Source organism: Danio rerio, chromosome 4 (genome assembly GCF_049306965.1).
Source record: "Danio rerio strain Tuebingen ecotype United States chromosome 4, GRCz12tu, whole genome shotgun sequence".
Taxonomy (NCBI): Eukaryota; Metazoa; Chordata; class Actinopteri; order Cypriniformes; family Danionidae; genus Danio; species Danio rerio.
Window position 1 is genome coordinate 59,840,652 of NC_133179.1, and position 27,386 is coordinate 59,868,037.

Consider the following 27,386-nt stretch of genomic DNA (forward strand, 5'->3'; position numbering starts at 1 on the left):
CCTCTCTCTCTCTCTCTCACACACTCTCTCACACACACACACACATATATATACATATATATATATATATATATATATATATATATATATATATATATATATATATATATAATTATATATATATATATAAATAAATATATATATATATATATATATATATATATATATATATATATATATATATATATATATATATATATATATATATACATATTCAGTATTTGGAGTTGATCAAAACCTTTACTCTAAACATTTTGAAGACAATTTTAAAAGACTTGTTTAATCCACTAAGACTAAGTGTGTATAGCAGGAAATCTAACAGGTATAACAAATAAACTGATGGGTGTTTTGAGCTGAAACTTTACAGACACATTCTAGAGACACAAAATTATATCAAATGCTGAAAATGGGTAAAATAGGTGCCCTTTAAGTATAAAAGTACCCATTACTACTTCATGTTTTAGTTTCACTAGCTTGGTCATTATCACTAAAAAGTGCCTTTGATGTCCCATGATTTAACAATATTATATGGACATAATGTGCAATAAAGAATCTCTGATGTTTTGATATAATTGGTTAAACCTTTACGCACGTGCAGGTAGAATCATCAGTGTTTTGAAATATGTTTTTCTAAATTTTTACGTCATTCTTTCATTTAATGGATGTGATTTTGCCATGTCCACACACTGCTCAGACAACTAAAAGTCTAAAATGTTGGTAAATTAGATCAAATTAAAAAGATTTGGAAATATTCTCATTATCTTTAACAGGTTGTTGAACAAAATCAATTTAATAATTTTTATATTATTTTCATAATATTATATTAATCATTTTGCAGGCGTCCTTGAAATTGCTGTCCACCCTGTCATGATGTGGTAAATGCCCCTTTAAGACCCCTCTGATGTACTCATTGGCATCCTCTTCCCCATTTTGCTTTTCTTCAGAGGAGGTGAAAACATCTGCTGTGCACACAGTAACTATCTACACTTATGTTTGCTTTTTTCCCTCATGTTGTGTTTGAAACTGAATGTTGTCAAGCTTAACATGTCCACCCTGTCATAGTGAAATAGTAATTATTATTTTTTTAAATTCAAAGATTAAAATGTAGCTTATAAACTGTGTACAAAGAGCTTAAATAAGGAAACACTAGCGATGTGATGTTGTGTGTCGAGGCTTCAAAGCATGTTTAAAAAAAAAAACGATACATCTCGCAGTGAAGCAGTGTACGGGAGCTTGATTCGTTCTGCCATCATCACGTGATCAGTGACGTCCGAAGCTTCACTATCGCCTATACCCACGTGACTGCTTCACATTTTAAATCAAAGGTTTAAACACCCTCATGGGTTAGTAAAGTGTACAGCAAAAGATTAGGCGTCGATTACATGCATTTCTACTGTTTCACAGCACTGCACCTGTCCCACACACCAGTAATTAAATTAAAATACAATAGTAATTTATAGTAAAAAGGTTTGTAACCATACTAAAGTGTATTTTTTTACAACTATCTGTAACCCCTGCCGGCTCTACGCCACCCAACCCGCTCCGAGCTGGATTCGAACCAGCAACCTTCCGCATGGGAGTCAGGTGCTCTACCAAGGAGGCTAAAAGCCATGGCTTCTAGTGTCTGTCGCTAGAGCACCTTTAGAGGTCAGAGGAGTGAGGATTACCTGCACAGCACACACTAGCTGGCCTCCGTTACATATCTTTAAAGAACACCCCTGCATGTCATAGTATAGTGTTTAACAGAAGCCAGCTGGCGAGTGAAGCCCAAAAGCATCGCTAACATACATTCGCCTCCCATGCAGGAATTACTTGTTCGATCCCTGCTTGGAACGAGTTGGTGGTTGAAGGACTAGTTGGAATATGATGAATGTAAATAGTCTTGAATACTTTGGATTTTAGTACGGTCATCGGTGGTGTAATGTAACATACCTTATGTGTAAAACCTACAGTAATTGAGTAATTTGTTTATATTACTGTTGTTGTATTACTACATGAATGAGTTGGTCAGTTGTGAACATTTGACATTATTGCAGCACAGTGCTTTTCCACACTTTCACCAGAAGAGGTCCTCATTGAGCTCTGATTTAGAAAGCTTTGAGTAACGAACCTTTTTCCGATACAATTGAGTCGAGCGTTTCACTGGTTCAGAAAGCTTCATTTCAACATCACTAGTAAACACTTTACTAGCGGCAGGAACAACCTGTGTTGAATAAATGCTTTCTTTAGCCAAAAATGTCTTCTCTGTCATTGTCTACCCTGTCACAAATCCTTCCTTGACAGGGTGGACATATGCAATATTATTGACAATTTATTTATTTCATTTGAAGGACAATAATTGTTTCCCATTAATTTGCATATTGATAAAAGCTAATTGATAACAGAAGAGTGGATCAGTGGTTTGCAGTATTGGTGAAAACAGAAGTTGAATTGTTGAAAATGTTTACAATCCTTTTACATGAACCCTTTAATATTTGTTGTTGTACCTGTTGTTTTTCAAATGTTCCTCAAAATTTAGTTCACAAAAAAAAAGCCTTTGTCCACCGTCATGCCAATGTCCAGCCTGTCATCTTGTTTTCCAGTCATGTTCAAATTTTATGAAAATTAGCAAATTATTTATAACCTCAGCAAAACATTTTGTGATTTCTGAATTAATCAATAAGGGCCACTTAATATTGTTGGAAAGTTTGATAAAAATATTTTAGATCTTGGGTTTTATTTTGAAAATAATGTGCAACAATTGTATATTTTACTGGGAAATCAACTGTCTATTATTTCATTATTACAAATAGATTTTCTCTATAATCTATAAAGTTGGATTGGTAAAGGGACACATGACCTTTCTGAAAATACAAATTTAATAATCACACTGCAATGAAGATATACTACTTTAAATTTGTCCTTGACAGGGTTGACACAATTTGAGGTTTGTTTACTGTTTTTCTGCTTGTAGATTATTTGTAAAAAGTGCAGGAGCTTGACCAACATTTATTTCTTACAGTCAAATGTCTAAATAATACAACAATTTTGTGGTTAAAATAAAAATCTTAAACTTTATTTTTTTTATTTTGATGTCTCAAAGACACTTTATAGTGATAATGACCCTAAAAACTTTGTCTTAAAAATGTTTAGATTAAAGGTTTTGATCAACTTCAAATACTGAACATCTGTGTGTGTGTGTGTGTGTGTGAGAGAGAGAGAGAGAGAGAGAGAGAGAGAGAGCTAGTGTAAAGTAGAAGACGAGGTAGAAATGTATCAATAAGTCATGACTGCAAAAGTAAGTGGCAAAAAAAAAACTAAACGAAAGAAAAGACTTTTATTTTGGCGTGGCGTGTGACGTCATAAGGCTGCGCCGCTCCTGCGCTGCATTCAGCTGGAGAAAGGTTTGTTTAAAACATTTACATAAATATAAAGCGATTGATTAAAGTTTCAGGATTTTCATCTGATGCTAAATTATGTACCTGCTGTTGACAATATTATTTTACCCTTTATACAAAGAAGTACTATTTTACAGTAATGAGGGCTATTGTTTGAAAAAAGCAACAGAAATGTGTGTAGTAAGTGTTTAATGAAGGTTTAGTTTATAAAACAGCATAATGTCATTCCATTCTAAGTGTACATCACTATATATAAGCTATGGAGTACTAGTTTTAAACAGCTCATTTGTGTCTATTGTTTCTTGCTCGGACTTACCTGATTTCTTTTTGTTAATGACTCTCATATAAAGAAACGGTTGAAGCAAGTGTTGAAGAGAAGTTATTTTGTTTCTGTTCATTGTTTTATTTATTTTAAACAACATTTTAATTGTTTTGTTCATTTTAAACAGGATAAAGTGTCCAAACAGAGAAAAACTCCTGCTGAAGCGACTGATCTCCACACTGTTATAAAGATGGCGTTTATTAAAGAGGAGAGTGAAGATGTGAAGATTGAAGAAACATTCACAGTCAAACAGGAAGATCTGCAGGAACAAGCAGGTTGTTTTTTATTCTCAAACACGAACTCAGTCACTTGATTCACTCATTGAAAGACAGGAATGAGTTTCTTTTGTCACTTGTTCTCATGTCTTTTGTCATTATTTTATGTATTATTAGTCTCCTATTTTCACTACTATTGGGGATTTTCCCACTGAATGCTAGTGAATCGTTATTAACCGCTGCAGTACTCTTGTCAGAGAGTTGGAGTCATCATATTCAGTTTGACCATTTATTAAACAAGATTTGACCATATACACTTGTCAGTGTATTTGAGGTAGTTTTTTGTCAACTACTTTCTCTTGTACATAATGCGGTCTCCGAGCAAGCGCACGCTGTCTGACTGACGTGCTGCCGGCTTACTTTAGTGAATACGCAGTTACGCTAAAAGCATCTATAATGTAGGCATTGCACAACGTTTTTTACGTACTTTAGGTAAACGTCACGCAAATCATAGGTCCTAAATTTAAAGCCGAAGAATTCACAACAACTACCCTCTTAAGGTTATTGCTGTTCTTGTTCTCTTTCTGTTTGTAAAGCATCCTTGAGCACTGGTGCTAAAATAAATAAAAACAATATATTAAAAAAGGTTTAACTGAGCTGATGATGTTTGACCTACAGTATTCTCATAGAAGATATTTGCTATTACTTTGATGGTGTTGGCTCAGTACTTTCCATTTGCAAATGTCACAATGATCACAATTCCCTTTTTTCTCAACTTCTTTATGGGTTTAAACCATGTTATGTTTTTGTAGTTGTTACTAGTTCTCACAGATATTATCTGAGTTAGAATTACATTATAATAACTAATTACCAGGGCTATTGTGTTTAAACAGGGTTTCCGCGGAGTCTTAAAATGTCGTAAATTCCAAAATCAAAAATTCAGGCCTTAAAAAGTCTTAAATTTACTGAAATATTGTGCTGTAGGTCTTAAATCTTTTTAAACAAGTCTTTATTTTCCTTTGTTCATGTTCTGTTACCCAATCTGGCCAAAACCCACACAAATCGCCAACAATCCATCTCAATAAAACTTTCAACTTTTTGATTAAAATAAGGACATTTTAACTCTATCATAATGGTAAGTACTGTTAAGGACATTGACCTGGAAAGATTGTTGTGCATGGATTTAGTATATTATAATTTTCAAAACTTTTGTTCATTTGTTTTTCATTTTAAAGAAGGTTTTTACACAATATGTAAGATCTTTTGCTAAGAAATATCTAAAATATTTTATTATTATTGATGTATTATTGTATTATTAAATATTTTATATTATAATATTTTTTTAATATAAAACAAATAAAAATCTTTTTCATCTGGGGCATTTGAAAAATTCCTTAGTCTAAAATTTCATTCATAATGGTCTTAAAAATGTCTTTAAAAGTCTTAAATTTAACTTGGTGACACCTGTAGAAACCCTGATTTAAAGTATGTCAGAAAACGTGGATGACCTTGATTTGAAATATGCTAAATAAAAAGGAAACTAAAATAATGAATTGTTATAAAACATTGTACTGTATTCTAAACTATATGATGTTGTTGTGGGACGACATGAGGCAAAACGAACAAATTATAATGGAACAATAACGTTTAGCATTGCACTGACTACAACTGGCCAACAAACTAGTCTAAAAATGACTTTTGCTGCTTAAGAAATTGATAACAGCATGCTCAGGCCCGGATTGGCTAATCGAGAGAACCGGGAGAATTCCCTGTGGGCCGGTCTGTTTTTTGGCCGCGAGGGCCGGTGTCCCTATCTCCAGAATCTGTTGCTCTCAGTGCAACCGGTTCGCGTTGTGTTTTCTTTGTGTGACGGGTGGCAGGTGGGCGGATGGAGCTAGACCTCCAATCTGACAATATTAATGATTTACCCGACTACGCCACCTTGGGAATTTCACCCATAGAATTTAAATACACGCACCACCCATATAAAAGGCACGCACAAGTTCGTTCCACCAAATTGCAGTCAGAGATATTGGCACGGTACAAAAATAGATTTCTTTATTTACAAATCTCAAAAATAAAAAAAACAGGATTAAAACCAATATTACGACATTGACATGACAGTTTGTAATATTATGAAGGTGCCCCAGGGCCAGAGCTCGCCAGCGTTAGGGAAAGTGGCCAGGCTATACTTCAGGCAAGTGAAACCCAATACAATCCACTGTGTAAAAAATAAGAGAGCACCCACACGCACAAACCAGCACACAGTGATCACTACACACTGTGAGAAATTCTAAAATGTCCACTAAAATTAGCCTCCCACCCCAGGGAGCTCTGGCTCTGTCACCAGGCGAAAAGTCGGACCACTGCCCTGCAATTAAACAAAAAAATAAATCAGTTTACACAAGTAAATTATTAGATAAACAAAACACAAAAAAAATGTAATAGTTGATAAATGAAAACGAAGAAAAGCAACTAAATTCCACCTTAAAGGGAGGAAACAATTAAATCTTAAACCAAATTAATTAAAGAGAAAATAAAAATGAAACAATAATAATGTAAATACAACAGTAAAGATTTACACAAAAAGCACAAAAATGTAAGGAAAAATCAAAACATGCTGGATGAATAAGTCAAAATAATAAAAATAAACAAATAAATCCAGCCGCACTATATAAATTTATCCTATAAAGAAAATTAAACCCAAACAAACGAAGATAGATAAAATGTACCAACAAAAATAAGTTAAACAATCCTTGTGTAACCAAAAACAGAACTCAAAAAGAAACAATTAGGAAAACAAAACGAAAGACCAAAATTTAAGAAAACATGAAAAAAACACGGGAAACAGGACAGCACTGTAGCCGCACACGGACGCAGTGCGCCCGACGGAGCTCCCCTCGCGGAGTGCCACCCAGCCTAAACAAATAAGTCAATCGTCATGATAAAGTCCAAAATCTGCTAGAAGCCATTTGCAACTACATGTAAACACCTACCTACTGCTCACCGAAGGGAATCGGGGTTCAATCAGTCACTCAAAAGGCAGAAAGCACGTACATTTCAGTCAACAGCCGGCACAGCCAACAAACAGTCGCGCACCTGCATCTGGTTCTCGCAGCTGAGAAAAGCGGACACAGCATTTCCAAAACGATCGCGACAACCAAAACATGAGACAGACGCTTGCTAACCTTTTCCAGTCCTTACATGCGTTCTAGCGTTGGCGATTGCAGCCAAACAATTCAGGCGAAGCAACTTCCAGCCCGATCAAAACCCCTCACCGCCCTCAACAGGTGTGGGAAGTGATGAAGCGCGTTCACGGCGCCGCAACTAATCAAGTGACGCATCCCAGGTAGCAAATGCTTCCCTCCTTTTATAGCCCGTATGCCGTATTGTGATAGGACAGAGAAAAGGACCTGTAAATTAATGACACTAGGCAACTAATTACCTCTCCTGCCACATTTGTTTTATTAAGGAATAACCAGTTGGAGATCTGCAGTTGTGACGGCTCTTTACTCACTGAGAATAAATCAAAAAGCACAGCTTTTACAGTGTGTCTTCGCCCTTACAGCTTTTCTCTCCCATGCGCAGTCAGTGCAGAAAGGGGAGAGATGGAGCGAGAAATAGAACAAAACTCCAAACAATATTAACAAAGTGACAAAACATACCTGAGAATAAACCAGAAAGCACAGCTTTTACAGTGTGTCTTCGCCCTTACAGCTTTTCTATTAAAAGTAAAGTGCAATGCATTTAGCATTCACATGCTTCAGTTAGGCTAAAGTTAATCAAAACCTCAATTTAAGTGATAACACAAAAATAATGAAATATATGTGAAAAATAAAGGTATAAATATTATTTAAACATGAAAACTAGCTTTAAAAGTTATTTATAAAGTAAAGATGATTAAAGATTAATTGGAGCTTAGCAGACAACCACCTCTCCCATGCATAGTCAGTGCAAAAAGGGAAGAGGCGGGCGCAAAACAGGAAATTAAACAGCGTGAGCTCCCTTAGAAATTTAAAGGAAAAGACACACACTAACAAACACCTCAGGTACACTTACTAACACATTAGATAAAATACATATTTTGTGTAATTCTATACTTAAAGCGAATAATAATTTTCATACCTGTTACATCAGCAGTCACACTTTTTAAATTAATTAATTTATTTACTTGACCACAGTCTTCTTATTCATTTTTTTACCGCAGCTCTGCTCTTTTTATCTATTTTCTCGCAGCCTCGTGGGCCAGACGCAGCCTGCAGGTTAATGATGATATAACTCAGATGAGTTACCTTTCAGTGTATAGTCGTTGTGGTCCAGTGGTTAGCACATTAGGTTACAACGCCTCCGACCCGGGTTTGGTCCTCGTCTGAGAAATAAATTTTTAAAATGTTTATTGTTAAGACATGTAATACTGTTAGGGTTTTACTGCTGCTAGTCCGTTTGCACTGGCTGCCAGTTGCTGCTCGCATCAAATTCAAAGCTCTGATGTTTGCCTACAAAGTGACTTCTGGCCTTGCTCCTTCTTATCTGCTCTCACTTCTGCAGATCTATGTGCCCTCCAGAAACTTGCGTTCTGTGAATGAACGTCGCCTCGTGGTTCCATCCCAAAGAGGGAGGAAATCACTTTCGCGAACGCTCACGCTCAATCTGCCCAGTTGGTGGAATGAACTCCCTAACTGCATCAGAACAGCAGAGTCACTCGCTACTTTTAAGAAACGACTAAAAACTCAACTATTTAGTCTCCACTTCACTTCCTAATCTGCAATTGCCTCTCTGAATATCACACTAACTGTACCAAAAAAAAAAAAAAATACTAATACTACTAATACTTCCCTTCTTAGACTTTACAGACCTGAAACTTGCCTATAGCACTTATTCATTGTTGCTCTTAGTTGTGTAAATTGCTTCCTTGTCCTCATTTGTAAGTCGCGTTGGATAAAAGCGTCTGCTAAATGACTAAATGTAAATGTAAACTGATTTGGCAATTACCTTATTTTAATATAGTCAGTCTTGAACTGAGGTGGGCCGGTCTGAGGCTTGAAACTCCAGGGCTGAAAAGGAGTCCCACTCCGGCCCTGAGCATGCTGATGATATGCAAACATTTGAGAGTAAAGTTCGTCAGTATTGACAAATTTCTTCATGTACCAGCAGGTACCGCGATTGAAATCTTTTTGCTTTTTAAAAAATAAGTATTTAGATCCTAAAAACAGCTGCTTAGGCATTGGACGATAACAGTTTACAAGGTATACCGTGGTTTGAAAAAGGTTGAGGTTTAAAAAAAACACCAATATTTTCTGCTGTACCATTCCTATGTATATGCAAGTTTTTTTTTTTTTTTTGCATTTAGTTTTATGTTTTTTAGGACAACAGTATCTCCAGCAGAAAAGATATCCAAAGATGCCTTTTCTATCTAAAAATTCCGTTTTAGAAATCTGTGTTTTTGAAACTAATAAAGACAGCAGAAGTCAATGATTCTTTAGAATTATTCAGCCTGACATGTTTACAGCTCCAAAATATTTAAAAGTTTCTCATATGAAAAGTGAAGTTTGTTTATAAACTAATTTCGAGAGGATCACGTGCTTATGATTTATCACGGTCGGTCTCGTATTAGCTAATCATTATCTTCCAATCATATGAGCCTTAAGCTACTATAAAGAACCACAGTTTTCAGTCCACATTATCTTCGTTTGGAAGAAACCCCCCTTCCTCCCCTATTCTCCTCCTTGACATTTGATTGGGCGGCACGGTGGCCCAGTGGTTAGCACTGAGAGCCTCACAGCAAGAACACCACTGGCCTAGTTCGCCTAGCCGGTGGGAGTTTCTGTGAGGAGTTCGTATGTTCTCCCCGTGTTCGCGTGGGTTTTCCCCGGGCTCTCCGGTTTCCTCCCACCATCTAAAGACATACATCACGCTTAAGAACCATGCACACTTTAGCCCCTCCTCAGATGTTCCCTTAGCTATTGCAGTCGGGGAGTTCTGAGATCCACCGAGCTCAGGCTCCCCTCCAGCTCTGCGAACGGGGGGGTAGCCCCGGGCTCGAGGATCCCTTGAGCTCGGGGCTCTCTCCCGGGACAGCATGCCAAACAAGCTTTGATAGATCATTGGCTAAGTGTGAACTCTTGAAAATATTATGTTCAAAGGGGAACAATTTTTTTTTTTTACCCAGACATTTAAAAGAATATATTTTAGAGCAGTAATCACAGTACTGTGAAACCGTGATATTTTTATTCAAGGTTTTCATACCATCAGAATCTTATACTGGCACATGTCTAATGCTGCTTGATGTTGCAAAGTCATATTTTCTAATTTAATCATTTTTCTTTGTATGTATAGTCATGAACACACTTGTTTGTAGAGCAAATAGTGTGACCGTTTTCTGCTGTTTATTATACCTGGTCATTTCTCCAATAGGCAACTGAAGTTCTAAAACAATATCACATGTGATCAGGGCCCTGTTTCAAAACAGGAGGTTAAGTGCAAAGTATTTTAAACCCTGAAATGAGAGAAACTCTGGGTTTTCTGTTTCAAAATGGCAGGTTTGTCAAATTTGAGAAAGAGTCATTTACTGTGGTAATTCTAGTTTGAGCATTAAAAACGATTTGTTATAAGACAGGGGTGGCCAACCCTGTTCCTGGAGAGCCACCTTCCTGCAGATTTTAGTTGCAACTTATATCAAACACACCTACCTGTAATTACCAAGTGATGTTCAGGTCCTAATTAATTGGCTCAGGTGTGTTTGATATGGGTAGCAACTGAAATCTGCAGGAAGTCATTTATTAAATGAAGAAAAGATTCATGTAGCTTCTACCGCAGTAAATTCTGTTTTTACTCTTGATAGTTGGCACCAGTTAATCAGGAAGCTGGAAACGCTGATTCATTCATTTTTTTTCCAGCTTAGTCCCTTTATTAATTTGGGGTTGCCACAGCAGAATGAACCGCTAACTTATCCAGCACGTTTTATGCAGCGGATGCCCTTCCAGCCGCAGCCCATCACTGGGAAACATCCACACACATACACTATGGACTATTTAGCTTACCTAATTTACCTATACAGCATGTCTTTGATCTTGTGGGGGAAACCAGAGCGCCTGGAGGAAACCCACGCAAGCACAGGAAAACATGCAAACTCCACACAGACATGCCAACTGACCCAGCTGAGGCTCGAACAAGCAACCTTCTTGCTGTGAGTCGACAGCACTACCTACTGTGCCACCTCGTCGTCTGGAAACACTGATTTATTTGCATATTTTTTATGCAATTTATTCCAGTTGTGCAAATAAATTTAATTCACATTTTTGGATGGAAACAGCTATTGCCTACATTTCAGTCACACAAACAAAGTCACGTATGACAATGGCTTGTCTTTCATTAATGAATAATTAGCTTAAATTTACAGACCTTCGACAGAAACATGTACTGTCACCAGATTAATGGGATCATTACTCATTCTAAAATCTACTTAGTTCTGCTTACGTTCTTATTATTCAAATATTTTTATAGATTTTTCGAAAGTCTTCAATTTTTCCACAACATACGAATTGAACAAAAAATTAACATGGTACAGAGCTACAGACATACTCACACCCCGTAAAGAAAAACGGAGAAAGAGAAAATTTTTTATAAAAATAGATAAAACAAAATAGGAAATTAGGGATAAACTCTCACTTAGGATATAATAACCCCTGAGCGTTCAATGTAGGATAGGAAAGGCTGCCAAACCTCATAAAACTTTTTTGTAGAGCCTCGGATGGTGTACTCAAGGTGCTCGAGTTTAAGATGTGATAACACTTCTAATATCTAATGTCTGTGGGATGGCAGGTTTGTTTTTTTCCACCTGAGAAAAATCAGGGGTCTGGTCAATAAAGACAATGATTTCTACGTGATTAGCTGACAGGTACATTTCTTCTGGCACTGTACCAAAATTGAGGTCAAAGGATAAGGATCCATATCTTTATTACATATAGATGAAAAGGATCCTAGAATATTGGCCCAAAATGTATGTAATCTAGGGCATCCCCAGAACATCAGATCTGCTGGCTCCAAACCACATCTGGGGAAAGATGAATCCAACCCTTGTAGGGATGGTACACAGTTTGACCCAAAGAATGAGCAGTCTGTCAGATTAAGAAGAGCCGGAGTTAAAGATTTAAATAAAAAATATTAAGTTTACTGAAGATAGTTTGCAGTATCATCAGAAGAAGCCAGCTTCAACACTCGCAATGAGTTCCTAGGCCGCTCTGCTTACAATCACCAATCAATAACAATTATACTCTCAAATAACGTCATTAACTGTGTCATACATACAGGTGTTCTAACCTGATTGGTTAAAACACAGATAAACTAGGAACATTTCCACATGGGGTTTGTGCGTACAATTCTGAACCGTATGTTAAACATAAACGTCAGACATCCTCTAGACTGTTTTAGAGCTGACTCCAGACCTGTGAAATGCTAAACCAGGGGCACAATTTTGAGACCATCTAGGGTGGAAACTCAAGGAGTATTTCTTGTACGTTCAGCTGTTATCAAACTGGTTCAAGACTGTTTCCATCAACAGTCTGCTACAACACCCTCACTACACACAGTGTCTATCTACATAAAAAGTGGAATCACTTTAAAATAATTAACCATAAAAATAGCAAAATCACTCTTAGACATTTTAGATAGTATTAACTCATAGAAATAACAATAGAAACAGTTGCTTCCAGCCTCAGTTCCAATCAAGGTCTCCGTGACCTCTGACCTAGTTTGGTGGTTTCTGAAAATAGTTATAAAGAGACAGGCAAATGCACTGAACATTATTATATTAAGCAGTGTTTAACTTATTCCTTAGTTAAAATCATTTCAAAGTTAAATACTCATTCAAATAATTACATTTAACAAAAATAATGAGAAACAAGATGATGAGGAAAGGATAAACGTTGATTTATTCTGAGATGGATTGGAAGGTATAAATCCAAATCGTTCTCCCTGGATACATTTTTGCAAGCTTGCGCCTAGATATGAAGCCTATGAAGCACCTTAAACTGAAAAAGACCATGTCTAATACATACAGAAGATGAGTGTACCAGTTCTATGGCATATTGCCAGGCTGTATCTGATATTTCTAGTCCCAATTCATCTTCCCATTTTTGCTTTATACAATTTAGGCAAGGGGAGGCAGTTCTTTGGATCACTTCATATAACATGGACATAACAGCCCTTTAATATGGGTCCATATTTACCAATTCATCTATCCAGCATGCTTCTGGTTGGTTTAGTGAAGGAGAGACGTGTTTTTTAATAAAACTACAGACCTGAAGGTACCTAAAATATTTGACTGGGGAATCTCAATGTCTGTTCTTAACTGTTGAAATGAGATTAATATGCCATCTTTAAACAGGTCCTTAACACAGTTAACTCCCTTCCTAGACCATTATTGGAATGCTGAATCTAAAAAAGAAGGAGGGAATAACTGATTTAACTAAATGGGAGCAGAAGGCAATGCTTGTTATTTATTAAAGTGAGGTCTGAATTGTGACCATATTTTGAGTGATCCATTAATTACTGGATTATTTATAGAATATTGTTTACTCACTGGAATCGTACCACAAAGTAGTGAGAGTAAAAACACTGGATTTGATGTGTGCTTTTCCATCAGTAACCAAAGTGGGCCTCATCATTACAGATGTTGGAAAACCAGAATATCAGTTTGTGTAAATTGGCCACCCAATAATAGTATAAGAAATTTGGCATTGCCAATCCACCCTCTTTCTTTTTTCTTTTCAAGAATTCCTTTCTTATACGAGTAGAAATACAATTATTTAAATAAAAAATGACTTGGGAATAAAAACAGGCACGGTCTGAAATAGAAACAGAAATCTTGGTAGTATTGCCATTTTAATAGAGTTGATCTTCCCAACCAAAAATAAAGGATTGACCACCGCGTCGTCTCATTTGGATTTGTCTAAAGTTGTTTTAAAATTATTATTGAACAAATCCTTATATTTGCATGTCACACTCTCACACCCAAATATACAAATTTATCAGGACTTACTGAAAATGGAAAGGATTGGAAGGACATTTGCTGTGCTCTATCATTGATAGGGAAAAGGAGACTCTTTGCTAGATTGACTTTGTATCCAGAAACATTTCCAAATTCTGAAATTATTGTAAGAGCTTTTGGAATACATGTATCTGGATTTAACAGAAAAAGAATTCAATTCAATTCAGCTTTATTTGTATAGCGCTTTTACAATGTAGATTGTGTCAAAGCAGCTTCACATAAATGGTCATAGTAACTGGAACAGTGTGGTTCAGGTTTTAGTGTTTAAGAAGAAGATCATTCGCATATAGGAGGACCTTATGTTCTTTTCCCTCTCTAAAAATTCCTTGCAAGCCATCGGAGTTCATTAATATGGTTGCAAGAGGTTTGATGGCAATGTCAAAGAGCACAGGGAATAGAGGGCAGCCCTGTCTCGTTCCCCTAGAGCAGGCATGTCCAAACTCGGTCCTGGAGGGCCGGTGAAACCCGGAAGTATCGCCTGGAGCCACACAGGAACATTTTGTACCTGGCTGTATATCTTAAATCACAATCATTTCTGGTGGGCACCAGTCAACACTATGGCAAATCAGCACCGTTTAAGAACACGCTCGGTGGCACCTATATGTTAGCTGGAAATGGACGTTTTTAAAACTTCAGTACCGGGACAACACTATTACAGACAACACGAGGGTGTGATGGTGTTTTATCGCTCACTCAGTTACATAGACTGAAGCAAGGAATCGTCCCCACAGAGTTTACCTGGTGCCATGAACTAAATCCTATTAAGACACTTAAGCGTATAACTGTTAAAGAGATTGTAATTAAGTTTGATGCCTAATCTGCTTTTAATTGTTTAAATTAAACTGAACTGAATTTCGTTCAAACGAACTCGCTTTCGTTCTTTAAAAGGGTGGCAGTGTGAAATAAGCGTACTCTCTTCCTAACAACCAGATGCCATTGTTTCCTCATGCATTTGTTCATTCAGAGATGCCTTTTGACATGGAGGATCACCAGAAAAGGACAGGCAATAGGAATGAAACATCTGCCCCCGCTATACATTTGTGGTCAGAAAGTCTGGTTGTCTTCCAAAGACATTCCTCTCAGTTTAAAAACATCCATCCGTTTTTTTTTTTAGGTGTCTAAGATCAAACCCATTCCTCTCTCCCCCCTGCAGCCCATAACCTCTGCTTCTCTGCCTCCCAGACTGGTTGAGGGTGCACTCACACCAGGCCCGGCCCTAACCAATTTGGCACCCTAGGCAAGATTTCAGGTGGCGCCCCATGACATCGCAGTAAATTATAATTCTAGTCATAAGAAACTAAATAGCTTTTTGATCGACTACTACAAGCTGGGAAAACATCAGATAAATATGCCAATGCAATTAACATTATTGCTGAATAGATCTAGTATTTACACATTAGCTTGAGGAAGTAATGATCGAGGTATGCCCTTCCATAACATTAGCTGACTTTTAGCCATAACTAATCTGTCAATGTTGGGATGTAAAAAATATGGGACAACAAATAGCTTCAAAAGAAGGTAATGATTCGCACACAATTGCTTCGTACTGTTTTTATTTGTACTTTTTCTTACATTTTACCGGTGATAACAGACAAACAGACGTTTCGGCACAAAGCCTTCCTCAGTGTGTGACACAATTCTCCGACTCCACCCCTTTATTCCAGCCAATCACAATGTGCAATTAGTTAAACCGTCACTCTCATTTCATTATCCATTAATCACACAATAACTTATAATCTTCACAGCAATGACAATAAACAATCTTCCCAACAAATAGCTTCAAATGATAGAATACAGAGCAAACATTAGAAAATATTGACAATAAAAGGTTTAGCCTATTAAAATCAATGGCCTGTACAGAAATTAAATCAAGCTATAAAATCTACTTCACTTTTGATTGTATTTGCATATTGATTAAAGTTACTATAGTTATTTAGTGAAGAGCAGCAAATGAATCTCTCATTGTGTTTTGTTTGATAATAGAGGTGTTAATGTAAGAATGCACAGATCTATAATGAAGCATTCGACTACTTTAGTTACTGTGCTCATTTAAGGGAAAATTAGTTGTGTTTTAAAATAAAACGCTCAGGAAGGAGCAAAAAAAAAAAGGTCCATAGTGAGTCTTAAGGGAATGCCAAGGGGTGTTTTTGAGGGAGGGGGTACTGTCACCGTACCTCAAGCTTTTGGTCTTTCCTTCTGTTCAGGGTTACAGATTATCTCTTGTCATCTGCTTTTATTTGCAGTCACTTGAGCTCTCGTTTCCCTTTTTTTCTGTTTATACCACATCATTTCCCTTTATGTTTGTCAGTAGGTTATCGATTGTTTGTGTACATATTTTGTTACTCACCCTGTATTTGTGTCCAGGACTGCTAGTGAGCGAGTGTCTGGTTGTTTTTTCCCACGGCATTTCCTTAGCGCTTGTAGTGGTTTTCTTGGTTTTTCTCTTACTCAATCAAACTCAGTCTGGAGGTTATGAATATCAGAAGAATATACTTTATTGTCGACAACAAAGGAGAACTTTCAGGAGACCCCCAGTAGCATCTCTGTCTGAAAAATTCTGTGTCACTCATCTTCTGCCGTCCTTAAATACTCTGTTTTTGCCTTTGTTGTACATATGTCAGACAAGATCCCTCCTAGTTTAACCCTTGGCTCCAAATTCCACCTCTGTCATCTGTTTTTCCCTTATTTCTACATATATCACACAAATTCCACCTAGGTTAACCCCTGACCTCAATTTCCACCTAGATTAATCCCTGACCCAAACCTGGTAACTATATAACTTATCCAGTTCTTGTGATATGGTAATTCTTCTAATAGTATGCAAGTCTACAAGCAGATTATATACATACACATTGAATATATATATTAACTTCACACTTTAAAGAGTATAAAATCCACTTCACGCTCACCCGACCGGGTGTTTACTTTAACTTTCGCTTTTTCCAGGACTCACTCCTCAATGAAGACTTGTTTTTCTGCATTTGAGTTCACTCTTTTTATTTTACTCGTGACGCAAGTATTTTCTTTCTTATTTGTGTTTAAAAGTCTTTAATTTTTGACATAATGTCTAGCTTTTGAGGCACTTTTGGTCTACTTCACTTTGTCAGACAGGTCTATTTTGGTGATTTCTTGATTGCGAACATGTTTGGTAGTAATCAGGTCTGGGTGTGGCTAGAGAACTTGAAGTTAGTGTGAAGTTGTGTTTTAATGGGGAAAAACATTTTCACACAAGGCTATGTAGTTCAGTATTTTGTTATCCTTTTAAGAATAAAAACTTTTCATTTAAAAACTGCACAATGTGTTTAATTGTGTTATCTTTGGCTAATATTTACATTTGTTTGTTGATCTGAAACCATTAGGTGTTAGAATTCTGCACTGCAGATTACTAACCCTTAGAACATTTGTCATTTAAAGGTGCAGATTTAAGGTTTTATGCAGGTATTATGCAGATTTGTCTCATGTCTATGAGGCAAATACTCACAGAGATTTAGCTGTTTTTTTTTTCTGAAAGGTTTTCCAGTCAGGCACAGAATGAAAAAGCATTCCCCATCTGCTTTACAAGTTTTGTAAAAACTTGTTGTTTTGTTGTGATTATGCATATACACAAATATAATAACTGTCCCTGTACAGCTTTTAAATTGATGTCTCAAAAATGTTCTGGGATCAATCAAATAAGAATCCGCTTAAATGTGTATGTGTGTAATGGACACCAGGAGGTTGATATGACAAGATCAATCTAAATATGATCTGCTATGTTTTTACATTTACTGTGCATCAAAATTAAGGTTTGTGTAGCCAATGTACTAGTGCCTTTTTACTTCAGCTTTTGATGAGAGTTTTAATGATTTACTAAAAACCTAACTTTTTTATTTCAGACCTAATTAAAGACTATGAGGAGATCAAAGAGGAGGAACATCATCTCAAAATTGAGGACAGAAATCATTTAGAGACTGATGGCATTTTAAAAGTGAGAGACAAGAGTTGTTTTACCTGCACTCAGTGTGGAAAGAGTTTGGCAAGCAAAAGCAAACTTAAGATTCACATGAGGATCCACACTGGAGAGAAACCATTCACATGCACTCAGTGTGGGAAGAGTTTCAGACACTCATCATCCCTTAATGAACACATGATGATCCACACTGGAGAGAAACCATTCACATGCACACAGTGTGGAAAGAGTTTCAGCAAATCATCACAACTTAATCAACACATGACGATCCACACTGGAAAGAAACCATTCACATGCACTCAGTGTGGGAAGAGTTTGACAAGCAAACGCAAACTTAGAATTCACACGATGAACCACACTGGAGAGAAACCATTCACATGCACTCAGTGTGGGAAGAGTTTCAGCCAATCATCATACCTTAATAAGCACATGATGATCCACACTGGAGAGAAACCATTCGTATGCACTCAGTGTGGGAAGAGTTTCAACCACTCACCACACCTTAATAAACACATGAGGATTCACACTGGAGAGAAACCATTCGCATGCACTCAGTGTGGGAAGAGTTTCAGCCAATCATCATACCTTAATCAACACATGAGGATTCACACTGGAGAGAAACCATTCACATGCACTCAGTGTGGGAATAGTTTCAGCCAATCATCATACCTTAATAAACACATGAGGATCCACACAGGAGTGAGACCATTCACATGCACTCCGTGTGGGAAGAGTTTCAGCCAGTCATCTACCCTTAATCTACACATGAGGATCCACACTGGAGAGAAACCATTCACTTGCACTCAGTGTGGCAAGAGTTTCAGCCAATCATCACACCTTAATCAACACATGATGATCCACACTGGAGAGAGACCATTCACATGCACTCAGTGTGGGACGAGTTTCAGCAAATCATCAAACCTTAATAAACACATGAAGATCCACACTGGTGTGAGAGAGTAGATGTGCTTGGAGTGTGAGAAGACTTTTATTACTGCTGCAGAATTAAAACGGCACCAGGGGATTCACACTAGAGCAAAACCATATCAAAACCAGTGTTCACAGTGCAGTAAGAGGTTTACTCACTCACGAACCCTTAAAACACATGAGAGGATTCACACTGGAGAGAAACTGTAGACATGATCAGTGTGTAGAGTTTCACTCTTTGGGGGCAGCTTAAGAAACACATGGGATGGTTTCCAGTATGGCGTCAACACATGTAGCAGCATAGAAAGAGCGTTCCCATACACACTGGTATTAATCCTCCTTTTTACATCATATATGATAACCTAAACCATATTTAAATAACACGGAGGGGGACAAAAACTAAAAGGCTTGGACAAAATAACCATTGAAACTTGGAAAAAAATGAGAAATCAACAGATGAAAAATCCGAGACGGACGGGGTAGCTGATAGCCTGTCAGCTTGCATTGCAGCAATACATTCAGACATCAAAGTTTTCTAAATGGATATTAAATCTGACTTAACGGCCTTCCAAGATTATCTTGCAAAAGATGTGAAAATGGAACTCAATAACTTTAAACAAGAAGTCAATTAAAAACTGGATGGCCTTTTCACAGACCTAAACGCAATAGCAGATAAGGTCAACAAAGCGGATCAGCGAGTTGGAGAATTGGAGAACGTTGCTGAGATAAAAGAAATGCTCGATCAAACCATCCAAATTCATGAAAATTTAAAAAAGAAACTGTGAGTTCCTCTTCATAGGGAAACTTTTACGAGTGTCTGTATAAACAGACTTTGGGAGTGCTTTAGACGACCAATCATTTCTAAAGATATTAAAACGGCCCAATGAAATGCCAATTGAATTGGCAGAGCTTAGCTCCACAGCTGAAACTGATGAGCCAATTAGGGCTATATCAGTCAGCTGTGCGAGTTAGCTCATCCGAATTGTTCCTTCAGACCCGATCTGAGACTGAAGAACCCTTCTGCTGAGCTGACTTCCAACTTGAAGTAAGCCTTACCTTAACCAGTGTGTGAGAAGACGTGTTAGCGGTGGTCAAGCTGGGTTTCCCGTCCCCTTGGCGTTTCTCTGGTGATCTGAAAGCAGTTTACTGAAAGAGCATTATTCCCTATGAGAGCACACGGTCGTACAGCACGTCTTTTTAAAGATGTCATTTCGACCGTGCGTTTCTGGATGCGGTGGTTTCCTCGCCCCGGGTGACAGGCACGAGTATTGCGTCACATGCTTGGGGGTCCAACATGTTGATGCAGTGCTCGCGGACAGTTCTTGCCCGCATAGCGACGGCTTGACTGTTGCACTAATTTTTTATTAGGGTAAGTCACCCCTGCTGCTCCCCGCCAAGCCTTTAGCACTTAGGCAGGCCTGAGGGTTACAGTGGAGGCTAATCCGTCACATTCGGGCCCGCGGACCCCTCGCTCCTCTCCAGTGCGCTCTGTTTCTGATTCGAGTGTGAGCGCTGGTCCATCCTCCGAGCTGGGCGTGCTTTCATTAGATGTCACTGGGGGCATGACGTCCATCGCTGCATCGGAGGGTGGGTTGACATGCTCCGAGGAAGATCCGGACCTCCTGCCACCCTTCAGGGTTGTCAGTATGTTTACTGATCTGGAATTGGACATGTTAGCCCTGAAGGACACATATTTTCTCGCCTCCATTCTTCCACGCCACTGCCCCTTTCTCCGGTTCATGTTCAAAGGACAACCGTAGCAATACAAAGTCCTCCCCTTCGGGCTCTCTGTCTTCGTGGGTTTTCACCAAGCTCGCGGAGGGTGCCCTGGCGCCACTGTGCCTTGCGAGCATCCGCATACTCTGCTATCGTGACAATAGGCTCTTTCTAGCCTCGTCTCGCGATGGCGACGGGGTTTATATCAACTGTATGGGGGGTATACGCTCCCGCAGCATGTCTCAGCTCGCTCGCCGTCTGCTCCTTTGGAGTCACACGCGGCTGAAATCATTGCGTGCCATCCAAATTCCGGACAAGCTCAACCGTGCAGCCGATGCGCTCTCATGGCAGCTAGTGTCCCGGGGAGAGTGGAGACTCCACCCCGATTCCGTCCAGCTGATATGGGCATGCTTTGGGGAAGCCCAGATCAATCTGTTTGCCTCCACCGAGAACGCACAAAGCCAGCCGTTTAATTCCCTGACCGAGGCCCCCCTCGGCACGGATGCATTGGCTTACAGCTGGCCATCGGGCATTCGCAAATATGCCTTTTCCCCAGTGAGCCTAATCGCACAAACTTTGTGCAAAGTCAGGGAGGATGAAAAGCAGGTCTTGATTGTTGCGCCCCTCTGGCCCAACCGGACCTGGGTTTCGGAGCTCACACTCCTTGCGGCGACCCCTCCTTGGCGCATTCCCCTAAGGGAGGACCTCCTCTCTCAGGGACGGGGCAACATCTGGCTTCCATGCCCAGATCTCTGGAACCTCCACGTGTGGTCCATAGACAGGGCGAGAAAGACTTAGGTGACTTACTGCCCTCGGTACTTAACACCATCACTCAGGCTAGAGCACCCTCTACGAGGCATGCCTACGCCCTGAAGTGGAGTCTATTCTCTGAGTGGTGCGCTTCTCGCCGAGAAGACCCTCGAACTTGCCAGATTAGCATTGTGTTATCCTTCCTTCAGGATAAGATGGAGCATAGGCTGTCACCCTCCACGTGGCTGCGATCTCCGCTCATCATAACGCGGAAGATGGCAACACGCTCTGGAAGCATGATCTAATCATCCGATTAGATCCATCACGCCCCCCTCTCTGCCTTCTCTAGTCCTAGCGGGTCTGCAGTGAGATCCGTTCGAGCTACTCGAGTCAGTATCTCTTAAAATTCAGTCATTAAAAACAGCTCTGGTGATCGCATTGGCGTCATTCAAGAGATTTGGGGATCTGGAGGCATTTTCGGTCAGCGAATCGTGCCTTGAATTCGGGCCCGGTTACTCTCACGCTGTCATAAGACCCCGGCCCGACCACCCCATTTAGAGATCAGGTGGTGAACCTGCAAGCGCTGCCTTCGGAGGAGGCAGGCTCAACCCAGCTGTGGAGCTAAGCTCCGCCAATTCAATTAGCATTTTATTGGCCCGTTTTAATATCTTCAGAAATGATTGGTCGTCTAAAGCACTCCCAAAGTTTATACAGACACACGTCTCCGTTCCCTATTTAGGAAACGTGGGTTACGTACGTAACCAAGACGATCTAGAAACACACTCCCGTTGAAATAATATTTAGATTTTTGGAATCACAGAAGGAAGCAAAGTGAATAATAGCCAAGACTTGGTGGAAACGATTATCAAAACGGAGCTGTTACTTGATGAATTGGACCTTAAAATTTAACGGTGTCACCGGGCACTTAGACCAAAACCACCCACTGACGCACCCCACTTGATCAGTGGTGTATTCTTCCTGGAAAAAAACAAAACAAAGGACCTTGTCCTCCACTTTGCATGGAGAAAAAAAGTGTTACACTGGAACAAAAAAAGGATTTTTTTTACCAAGACTACCCACCTGAGATCCAACAGAAAAGACGGCTTTTGCTCCGATAAGAAAAATTCTGAAAAAAAAGGGGATTAAGTTCCAAACACCACCGACAGCGAAACTTAGAATCTTTCATGGTCCGGTCATGTACAATTCGATGACGGAGGCATCAAGAGATCTGAAAGAAAAAGGAATCTCTTGGAAAGTGAAACAAAGACCTTGACAAAGTTTGGAGTGACATTGAAGAAAAGTAAGGAAAAACATCAAGTGAAGATCTGGAAAAAACTACTTGAATTTTAAAGGGACAACACTAGCTCTGTTTGAAAGAAGGGTAAAACCTGACAGATCCTGACAAAGAACTCTGAGAGACTGGTAAAACTTCTTGACTGATTCACCGATGATGAACATTTAAAGGAGGAATGGTATTTAACCCAACTGACCAACGACAAGATGAACGATTAAAGCCCACCAAGACTCGAGTCATTGAGTAACATACTGGTAGGAAGAAATAAAGGGATTCCAATTTATACACTTAAAATCCCTTGCTATAATTAGAAATATTTAACTTGAAAACCTAACCAGAAATGCAAGAATATAATATTGCCAGATATAGGCGCTGAATATATTTGTTAACATTTTTTGTGCAATATGCACAGCAACAAGGGGCCCTTTAGAGAAGGAAAGCTTTCCCCTCACATTAAGAAGTTATTTAAGACTTTAAGGTTTGGAAACCTTTTTCGTTATGTTGTTTATGTGGTTCAAGATGTTCATGTTTGTGTTTTTCATATTCCGGTCACTGTGATCTTCGCAATAACATCTGTTTATAGTATATGCAAAAACAGGAATATAGAGTCATTACTTTAAATATTAATGGGTTAGTAAATTCGATTAAAAGAAGGAAACTCGTGGCTAAAATGAAGAGAAAAGCAACAGATAATCTGGCAAGAGACGCATCTTTCTGATACAGAACATAAGAAATTAGAAAAAAAAAGGATTTAAGGTTTTCTTTTCCTCATATAATAATGGTCGTAAACGAGGAGTAATGACATTAATCTCAAACAAAATCAGCTTACAATTAATTTCCAAGATTACTGATAAAGAAGGACGATATAACCTCATTAAAGGAACTATCAACCAAAACAAAGTTACATTAGTTGATTTAAATAGACCACCTGAAAAAGACAAAGCATTTCTCAAAAAAATAGTAAGTGTTATAGCCAAGGAGACATCAGTTACGTTGATCAGTAGGGGAGACTGGAATGTACAACTTCATCCTAAATTGGACTCATCTTCTAATAAGCAAATTAGTCAAGAAACTAGACAAATAAGATATCTGATGAAAGAATTAGGCTTAATAGATGTATAGAGAGACCTATACCCTCTTAAAAAAGAACATACTTTCTTTTCTTCCGCCCACATGTCTCATTCTAGAATTGATTATTTTTTAAGGTTGGGTCAGATCAACATAAAATAAAAGACTGTACAATAGGAACAAGGGACATCTCAGACCATGCAGGAGTATATTTAACAGTTTACCTGGACAATAAACCCAAAAAGACAATTTGGCGATTTAACCCTAATCATTTGAATGATTTAATGTGTGTAGAACATGTTAAAAAAAGAACTATTAGAATATTTTAAAACAGTAATAATGGAGAGGTGTCACCTAGTATCATATGGGACACAGCTAAAGCTGTTATGCAAGGTAAACTTATAATGTGGGGATCAAGAGGAAAAAAACTGAATTACATGAATAATCTGAATAAAGAATTAGAGACTAAATATGGTAATAAAGAAGATCCAGATATTTTAATAAGATCAAAGAAGTTAAAGCTGAACTCAATAAAATATTCGTTGAGCAAGTACAAATTAAAACTTACATTTTTAAATTTTATGAAAATGGTCCAAAAGCAAAAAAGCTCCTGGCATGATAAATAAGGAAACAGGCAGAGAGGAGTATATTTAAAATCATAGATCCCAAAACTAAAAAGATATGTCATAAATTGGAGGAAGGAATTAGTAAGGAATTATATACCTCAAAAGATAATATTGAACTTGCAAACATACAAGCATTTTTACACACATTAGATTTACCATCAATTGGATCAATACAAAATAAAACCCTAGCTCAAAAAAATAACCATAGAAGAAATAAGCAACACTATATAAAAACATCTAAAGTACCAGGCATATATGGCTTCTCTGCAAAATGGTATAAAATATTTAAAGAATAGTTGATGTCATACCTTACGTGAGGGCGAACCCACCTAGATCCTGGAGAGAAGCTATCATGTCTGTGATTCCAGAAGGAAAATATCCACTAGAGTGTAATTCATATAGACCTATTTCAGTCCTAATTATTGACTATAGACTCGATGCATCTATATTAGCTAAACGATTAGAGGACATTTTTCCAGACCTAATAGATACTGATCAAACAGGTTTTTTTAAAACAAAGACAAACATATGATAATATATGGCGAGCCCTTCACATAATAGATTATATAGCTCATAACAAGGTTCGCAGTCTTCTAAGTAGCCTAGACGCAGAAGAAGCATTCGATTCGATGAGTTGGGATTTTTTTTATATTTAGTTCTGCAACGATTTGGATCCTACAGCTAGAATTAAAATGAACAGAGATATTTCAGAACATATTATATCAGAAAGAGGATATTGACAAGGATGCCCATTAAGTCCTTCTTTATTTATTGAACCATTGGCACAACTAATCAGAGATTAAGAAAAATTAAGAAAGATACTGAACATAGAATTTGTTTATACGCTGATGATGTGTTTCTGTTTCTTACATACCCAGACTTTAGTTTACCCAAGGTGATGTATTCTCTTGAAAAATTTGGATTATATTCAGGATATAGATTAATTAAATGATTATTATAAGGCAGCGCAGCTTAGACACAGAGTTCGTTGGTGCAACGACAAATACTGTGCAAAGTGGAAAGAATTTGAACAATTACAAATCCACTGACCTCTCCAAGTATTATTAGGAGATAGAAATTTCCAACATACAGAATTGCATAAATTGAATTCCCTGACAAAGACACCTTTGAAAATTTGGTACAAACAATTAAACCTAACATATTAAGACAAGCTACGATATTAAGATGAGTTGAACATGATATTTAATTTAAACCAGCAAAACTAGATCTAAGATTTAAACAATGGAGTTTGCAAGACATAACATCCTTCTGTCTCATCACTACTGATAATGAATTAGAAAGTTTTTAACAAATTTCCAATATATATATAACTTATATAAACAAAACTTTTTCTGTTACCTTCAAGTTAGAGACTACTTCAATAAAAACATAAGAGATTCAGAAGACATAAAAACAACAGTAGTGCAGGTATTTATAGATGCTTACAAAAAGAAGGTTAATAAAAAACTAGTATCAAGAAATTATTCCTGTCTGACATTAACAAAGAAACACTCAACAATGTATATCAAACAGAAATGGGAAAGGGAAGCCAATATAATAACAAATAAGGAATGATTAACTATTTGGGAAACACAGATGATCACAATTGAGTTTCATGGAGGGAATTTATTTGGAGAGATGTAATCAGGTTCTTTATAATACCTGAAATAAAATACTTTCAAACTAGAGATAAAAAAAATGGTGAATGCTGGAGAAAATGTGGAAATGTTTCGGCAGATCATGTCCACATATTTTGACACAGTAATATTATACACACCTATTGGCAAGATTTAAATAAAGAGATAAATGCAATAATGGGATTGAATCTGGAATGTAATTTTAAAACTATGTACCTGGGAATTTACTCTGCAGAAATGGCAAAAATGATGTGTATCTTCTTAACACACTACTAACAACTAGCAAAAAGGCCATTAAAAAGAAATAGATCAAGGAAGATCCTGCATCTGTAGGCGAATGGTATGATATTTTTAAAGAGGTGTATGACATGGAAGTACTGACATTTAATTATAAGTCTTGTTTTAATTTTATTGTGATGCTTTTATTTTTATATATGTTTGGAGCCTGTTATCTTTGACACGTAACCCTAAACAAAATGTTATATTTTATCAACAATAAATACAAATTTAAATACGATTGTATTCTGTGACCTTTGACACTTGTTAGTCTTTTTTGTTTCTAAGTTCCTTTGAAAATGTCTGTTTGCTTGATTTTTTTATTGCTGTTTTGTTTGTTTTGTTTTAAACTGTTTTTAAAAAGGAAAAAAAGGTCAGTATCATCATCATCCTGACCCAAACACACAGCGTTCAGCATGTAGTTTAGCTGCTGTTAGATCAAAATCTGTCTTTATAAATAATGTCTGACATTTTACAATGAATTCTGTCCAAAATAGATTGACTTTTTTCTCTTTTGCTTAAATAAATTATTATTGTATTTGACTGTAATTATCTTTTTTAATTAGGCTAATTGCCTTATTCTCCTCAAAGAGCAGTTCTCATACAGAGCCTGTTATTTTAGTGTTTTTTCCAGGATATTGTGGATACTTGTGGATTCCTTCTTTCTTGTCCTCGGCTGATCACATGGAAAAAGGAAAATGACGGAAAAATTTGTAATTTGATCATTAAGTTGTTTTTCCCTGTCATTTTCCTTTTCATATTTATTTAAACTATCACATCACTTTATCAGGTGAAGGGGAAACAGTGTTGTACTTATCTGAAAAAGCTTCATATGTTTTAAATAATGAAGTGTATTTTCTCTTCAAGGATTGCATGTTTTTAAATAGAATAAATAGTTTAAATGATCATTAATTATATCCCAACATTGTGTCTGTGTTTACACTTTTGTTTAGTTTAAAAAGCATATGAATCCACTGAAACAGAACTTTGTGACACTGGGTCATTACTGCAACTTTTTAATAAGAATGTGAAACAACGACACAATAGAAGACTGTATATAATAGTAATATCAAATAATGACTACACTAATGAAAATAAACAACTTCCAGTATATACAAGTGCAAACAAATGAACAAAATCTGAACATTGTTAAAACAACATAAAAACAACATATAGATGGG

General features: G+C 37.4%; 2 protein-coding genes across 2 annotated transcripts in view; one reads left to right on the top strand and one right to left on the bottom strand.

Annotated features, from left to right (window-relative positions):
- LOC137491106 (uncharacterized) overlaps window positions 1-27,386 on the bottom strand; it is a 1,257,671-nt gene that overhangs the window by 883,604 nt on the left and 346,681 nt on the right. The gene's annotated exons all lie outside the window — the stretch shown is intronic.
- Window positions 3,329-26,446, top strand: LOC141381816 (uncharacterized). The gene is made up of 3 exons (XM_073948731.1): window positions 3,329-3,383; window positions 3,827-3,974; window positions 17,838-26,446. The coding sequence occupies exons 2-3, from the start codon at window positions 3,890-3,892 to the stop codon at window positions 18,872-18,874; spliced, it is 1,122 nt and encodes a 373-aa protein (XP_073804832.1). The 5' UTR covers window positions 3,329-3,383; window positions 3,827-3,889; the 3' UTR covers window positions 18,875-26,446.